The 6,574-nt window shown below is 48.7% G+C and overlaps 1 protein-coding gene across 2 annotated transcripts in view; it reads left to right on the top strand.

Moving 5' to 3' along the window:
* Window positions 1-6,574, top strand: part of Vsx2 (visual system homeobox 2) — a 24,559-nt gene that overhangs the window by 5,454 nt on the left and 12,531 nt on the right. For both annotated transcript variants that reach the window (XM_013014877.1, XM_013014872.1), the window contains exon 3: window positions 838-961. In XM_013014877.1, coding sequence (XP_012870331.1) covers window positions 838-961 — 124 coding nt within the window. The remainder of the gene's footprint in view (window positions 1-837; window positions 962-6,574) is intronic.

Here is a 6,574-nt window from a genome sequence, read left to right as displayed (position 1 = left end):
TGAACTCTGGGCCTGGGTGCTGTCCCTCAGCTCTTCAGCTCAAGGCTAGAGCTCTACCACTTGAGCCACAGCGCCACTTCCGGCTTTTTTCTTATGTGGTGTTGAGGAATCAAACCCAGGGCCTCAGGCATGCAAGGCAAGCACTCTACCACTGAGCCACCTTCCCAGCCCCCTTCTTCTCTTCCTCTCTCTCTCTCTTTTCTTTCTTTATGTGTGTGTGTGTGTGTGTGTGTGTGTGTGTGTGTGTGTGTGTCAGTCCTTAGGTTTGAACTCAGGGCCTCTGTCATCCCTAAGATTTTTTTGCTCAAGGTCAACATTTTATACTTTGAGCCACAGCTCATTTCTGGCTTTTTGGTGGTTAATTGGAGATAAGAGTCTCAGACTTTCCTGCCTGTGCTCGTTTTGAACCCAAATTCTCAGATCTCAGCCTCCTGAATAGTAAAACTTCTTTCTTAGCACCTTTTCCCTAGAATACTTCCAGAAAAAAAATCCCAATAGGAAAATGTCACTGAGGACTGAAAAATGCCCCTCTAACTAGAGGAATATGTTAGATCAACCCTTCATAGAACCAAGTTCTGTGTGTGTGGGTGTGGGTGTGGGTGTGTGTGTGTGTGTGTGTGTGTATAGAGAGAGAGACAGACAGACAGAGAGACAGAGCAGGGAAGAAAGAAAGAGAAAAAGAGAAAGAGGAGTGAGGCAGGGAGGCAGGGAGGCAGGGATGGAGGGAGACAAAGATGGATTGTATTTATGTCCTAAGTCTGAGTTGGGTTCTGTCCTTCCCAAGGCAGGCTCATTTGGTTTCCAAGGCCCTGAATGTCTGATCTTGCTCCCCCTCAGGACAATCTTTACTTCCTATCAGCTAGAGGAGCTGGAGAAGGCATTCAACGAGGCTCACTACCCAGATGTCTACGCCCGGGAGATGCTGGCCATGAAAACAGAGCTGCCAGAAGACAGAATACAGGTAACCCTGAGCCCTCCTGAGACATCTCTGTCTCTAGGGTCCCAGAAACCCATGAGGCTGCCTCCTATACCTGCTATGGACAAGAATTTGTCCATGATCATGTCCTCAGGAAGGTTGGTTTATTTTAAGCTGACAGGTGTCTGCAGGTGTCTGCTGCCCACCTTTGGAGTAAGGTGGAAAGGACAAGAGGCTTAGCAGATGCCTGGCCGGCTGGTCCAGCCTAGCTTCTGGAGGAGTATATCACACAAACCCTGAGAGGCCTGGTGAGGAAAGATGGAGCTCTGGGGAGGGGGCGGGGGGTGAGGCCGGAGCAGGGTCTCTGCCACTGTAGGTACCTGTTCTAAGGTAAGAGGTAGCCTCAGGGTGCTCTGAGTGTCTGTGAAGGGGAATGAGGCTTCTTTCCCTGACTAGGCCTATTTCCCTTTCCTCCTCTTCCCTCCCCTCTCCTCAGCTTCTACCCCATGCAGCTGCCTTGCATCTCTTTGCTCCCCTCAGAAGGCTGCTGCTGCTCCTGTCCTGAGCTTTTCTCCCTGGCTTCTCCCTGGTCTGGCCTAGGATGGGGCGAAGTGTCTGGGAGTGGGCTCACCAAGGCCCTCCTCTTCTCCTGGTTCTGTGTCCTAACAAACCATTGGCCTGGACTGCCATGTTGTTGCTGTGGGTGACGCAGCAGCAGCAGGGCCTTTCCCACACTAGAAGCCTCTAGTTGAGCTAGAGAAGCATGCCCATCCCTGCCCAGAGAGAGGAATCTGATAGCTTCAAAGCAACACTTCCATGGAGCAGAAGAAGAGAGTGGGAGGGAGGAACTTTTCCAGAAGAGCTAGAGTAGTTTGAGAGCTCCAGGGGCTAGATCCCCCCATCTCTGCTGGGACTGGGAGTGCAGGGTGGGGTCCTAACTGCGGGGCACTCTAGGGCTTCTTTATCCTCTCCATGTGATGCATGCTGGGTGGGGCAGGAAGGACTGTAGCTACAGAGGGAACTAAAGAAGGTATGTGGATTGCTTCCTACTCTCACTGAAGGACCAGAGAATAGAAAATAGAGCTGTGAGCTGCTTTCTCAAAAGGGCCTTCCTCTTCCTGAAAAATCTATTAGGAATTGCAACTCACAGCTTTAGACATTGACACTAACAATAAGCTCAATTATTCATAAGCAGATTACATTCGGTGCATTTACCACAGTGGCTGGAACCATCCTCCCTCACCCAGTTGGGCGCCGGGGGTTGATAATGAATTGTGTGTGCGCACATGCGCGTGCACACACAGGCGTACACACACATGCACAATGCACATGTACATATGTGCACCTGTGTGCAGGGAGGAGGGGCCTGTGGGTTGTAAACCAGAGGCTGTAAATATATGGCAGTAACCTCTGCCTTCCATTCAGTAGCACTGAGTTGGCCACTGCAAGTGGCTGTGGGGCCCCCATTAACAGGCCCACACTGGCACTATTGATTATAAAAAGGAACCTCTGGTAAGCCCAGCTCAGAGAGACAAATGGTGCAGTTTTCTCTCATATGCAGAAGCTAGATCTGAAATACACTGAGACGTGATAAAATATATAGGACTCTAGGCATTCATACACAGTGAGACCAAAGGAAGATACTCAGGGGAAGAACACAAAGGCTCAATGCCTAGGTGTATCTGATCCTATACAATAATATTTATTGAAATGAACTCCAGGAAATGGAAATGAGAGGGGTTTTTTTCTTGGTTACTGTTTAAAAAAGAAGAAGAAGAGCCAGGTACTGGTGGCTCAGCCTGTAATCTCAGCTACTCAGGAGGCTGAGATCTGAGGATAACAGTTCAAAGCCAGCCTAGGCAAAAAAGTCCCTGTGAGACTCTCATCTCCAATTAAACATTCAAAAACCAGAAGTGGCGCTGTGGCTCAAGTGGTAGAGTGCTAGCCTTGAGCACAAAGAGACTCAGGGACAACCCCCAGGCCCTGAGTTCAAGGTCCACAACCACCCCCACCAGCAACAACAACAAAAAGAATAAGAAGAATAAGAAACCCCTAGTCCCTTGTTTCTGGCGGGGGGAAGTCTAAAAGCAGGCTGTGGTGGTGGGTGTGTGAAGGCTGCTGGGCTCAGCATTGGGGAAAGGCTGTCCTTTCCTATACCTGCATGGCCACAAATGCTCCAGCAGGCCTGAGCTGGGCTTCATTATGTTGCCTCGAAATAATTTGTAGGAAGTGCTGGAAGCCGGTCAGGACCAGCAGAGCTGGGTGGAGTAAGGGATGTTGATTCACCTGGGGCTGTGAGGGAGGGTGACAGACTTGCAGATATGGGAGAAACAGACCAAGAGACTCTCAGACTCTTCCAGATCATGTGGCTATTAAGTGCTGCCCTTTTTGTTGTTGGTGGTGGTGGTTGTGGGGCTTGAACTCTTGGCCTGGGTGCTGTCCCTGAGCTCTTCAGCTCAAGGCTAGCTCTCTACCTCTAGAGCCACAGCTCCACTTCCGGTTTTCTAGTGGTTTATTGGAGATAAGAGTCTCAAGAATTTTCTTGCCCTGGCTGGCTTTGAACCATGATCCTCAGATCTCAGCCTCTTGAGTAGCTAGGATTACAGAAGTGAGCCACAGGCGCCCAGCCTTAAGTGCTAGCCTCTTGAAGGGGTTGGGGAATGCTCAGCTGGCCCTGCCCAGATTCAGTTTACCTAGTGGCCTGGGAAAGGTCATAGTATGCATGAGGAACAATCCCAGCTATAATTTCCAAAGCGTGTGCCAGGTGTTCTAAGCATACCACGGTCACAGGAAAGGCACGGTGCTATGGTTTTGGGGAACACTGGTCCTGGGTTCACAGCTGGGCATCCACCCCTGCTAGTCCTCATGGGCTCAATGGGAAAGAGTAGCACCTCACAGAGATAAAAAGTGAACTGTGAGTGAACTGTGTCCTGAGCAGTGCAGGCTCAATCAGGTTCCGCCCTGACTCCTTAAATCCTAGTGACAGCAGATGGAGACCGGGCCTCCGTTAGAACTGAGGGAGTAGAGCCCAGCAGCCTGCCCAAGGTTGTATAGCTACTAAGCGAGGGACACAGACTGGAATCAAGGCTGAATCTGAAGCCCATCCTTCCACCACTGGCCTTGTGGGTTTGAAGCCTGGCTTTGACAGGAAGCTGGAAGGAGAGAAGTGGATGGAAGTCAGGAAAGGGTCCTCCTTCACAGTGTCTTTATCACAATGGTCAAGGCTAACAGAGTTTTGGGCACTGTGGGGGAAAAAAAGGAAAGGAAAGGAAAGGAAAGGGGAAAAAGAAGAAAAGAAAAATGCTCATAGGCTAGGGATGTAGCTCAGTGGTAGAGTGTTCGCATAGCTGTACAAGGCCCTGGGATTTGATTTCCAGCAATAAATAAATAAATAACACCCAAGTTCACTTGTAGCCAAACTTCTATGTTTTTGCCTCTTAAGTGGCTTTTTTTTTTTTTTTTTTGGTACTGGAGCTTTAACTCTGGGCCTAGATGTTGTCCCTTAGAGTTTTTGCTCAAGGCTAGTGCTCTACCACTTAAACATAGCTCCACTTTTGACAGGTTCATTGGAGATAAGAGTCTCTTGGATTTTCCTACCTGAGCTGGCTTTGAATCGCCACCCTCAGACCTCAGCCCCCTGAGTAGTTAGAATTAAAGGTATGCCTGGCCAAAGCTATTTTTTTTCCAATGGGCAAATTTATGTACATGAGTGAAAACTGAATCCTGCCCCTCAGCAGCCCATCAGTGACTTTTTTTTGTCTGTCATGGAGCTGAACTCTGGGCCTGGGCGCTGTCCCTCAGCTCTTCAGCTCAAGGCTAGCACTCTACCACTTGAGCCACAGCGCCACTTCTGGCTTTTTCTGCTTATGTGTTGCTGAGGAATTGAACCCAGGGCCTCATGCATGCAAGGCAAGCACTCTACATCTGAGCCATCTCCCCAGCCCTCCTAATCAGTGACTTTTGTGTCCTTCTAGAACTAGTTCAGGGACACTCAGCAGAGCTCTGGGAACACAGGATGTAGGAACTATTCCTCCCAAGTTACAGAGATGCACCTGTGGCAGAGGCTTCTGTTGGACGTGCTCTGAGTGCTCCTTGCTCATCAACATTTCCCCTCAGCATGGAACCAATGCATCTTCAAGTGGACAGCTACCATTCCAGTGCCTGTTGCCAGCTTGCCTGCCCCAGATTTTGGGTCAGAAATATGCATGTGTGTGGCTTGTGTGTGTTGAGATGGAAAAGAGGAATCATTAGTGGTGGTGAAATGGAAAGGTTGTTTTGTGTTTTTGTAGTACTGGGGATTGAACCAGGTCCTCTCCCATGCCTGGTAACTGCTCTACCATGGAGCTGCACTGGAATCATGATTGGATGGGATCTCAAGGAAGTGAATCTGAGATCTACATTTGGCCTGAGATCATGAATGTGGCAGGAGTCCGGCCATTTCTCATGTCTGGGCCTAAAGAAAGGCAGAATGGACTTTATAAGGTCACCTCACCAGGCCCAGCCTGGGGCTGCCATTGTTGGAATGGGGTAAAGGTCAGGTGGAGTTTAACCACACTGAGCCACATAGCCATGCTAGGCCAAGCCAAGCCTTGGAATCCTCTAGGTATAACTGAGGCCTGCTTTCCCAAGACTAAGGACCACTCACAGTGATTACATGAAGGCCAGCCACACCTACTTCCCAGCTTTGTTTCACAGCCAGGGAATCAAATTGAACCCTTAGTGACTCATTTGTAAAAGAATAATAATAATAATAGTAACAACAACAACATTATTTTTCTGAATTGCTAACTTTATAAAGGTATTATAAGCTAGGCACTCATGATTCCCACCTGCAATCTCCAACTGACCACCCAAAAAATAAAAATGGAGCGGTGTGGCTCCAATGGTAGAGGGCTAGCCTTGAGTGAAAAGCACGCAAGAACATACACAATAACTAAAAAGTTATTGTGAGAACTATCCCAGGTACCAGCTGCCTTCCAACTAGACAGGCCTTAATCTCATGCCCATATTTTTGGATAAGGAAACTAAGGAGTTGAGAGGCGAAGTGAGTAACAGACCAGGATTCAGACTTAGTTTCCCACTCTCATGTGAGATCCCATGACATGTTAATAAATGAATATGGCAGTGACAAGGAGCCAGGCCTTGCTCTGTTGCTCTCTGGGCTGAGAGGAGAAGGGTGTGCTCTAGGGTACAAGGATTCCAAGCCCCCATGAGAGACCTGAGCACAGTCCTCTTTAAGGAGCGAATTCTGGCTATCAGCTGTGGGAGACAGGAAATGGGTTTCCAGGTGGGTTTTATTTCCTCTGTGGAATCACTTGTTACTACAATTGTGAGACTAGGGTATATACCTGTATTTCCTTATTTGTATTTTTCCTGGTCAAAGTCTTGCTGGTTATAAAAATGCAAAGGTGAACAGAGCTCTGGATGTGTAATGTGAACAGAGTCCACATCTCGCCTCTTGTCCCCTTTGTGTGCAGGAAAAGTTAAGACTTAGATCCTCTGGCATTGTTCCACTTTGCCTGTTTCTAAGTTTTCCTGCTGAGAGCAAGGATGAAAGTGTCAGAACTTGGGCTGGGAAGTTGGCTCAGTGGTAGAGCGCTTGCCTTGCATGCCTGAGGCCCTGGGTTCGATTCCTCAGCACCACATAAGCAAAAAGAA

Source organism: Dipodomys ordii, unplaced genomic scaffold (genome assembly GCF_000151885.1).
Source record: "Dipodomys ordii isolate 6190 unplaced genomic scaffold, Dord_2.0 Scaffold2, whole genome shotgun sequence".
Taxonomy (NCBI): domain Eukaryota; kingdom Metazoa; phylum Chordata; class Mammalia; order Rodentia; family Heteromyidae; genus Dipodomys; species Dipodomys ordii.
This window is presented reverse-complemented; position numbering and strand designations above follow the sequence as displayed.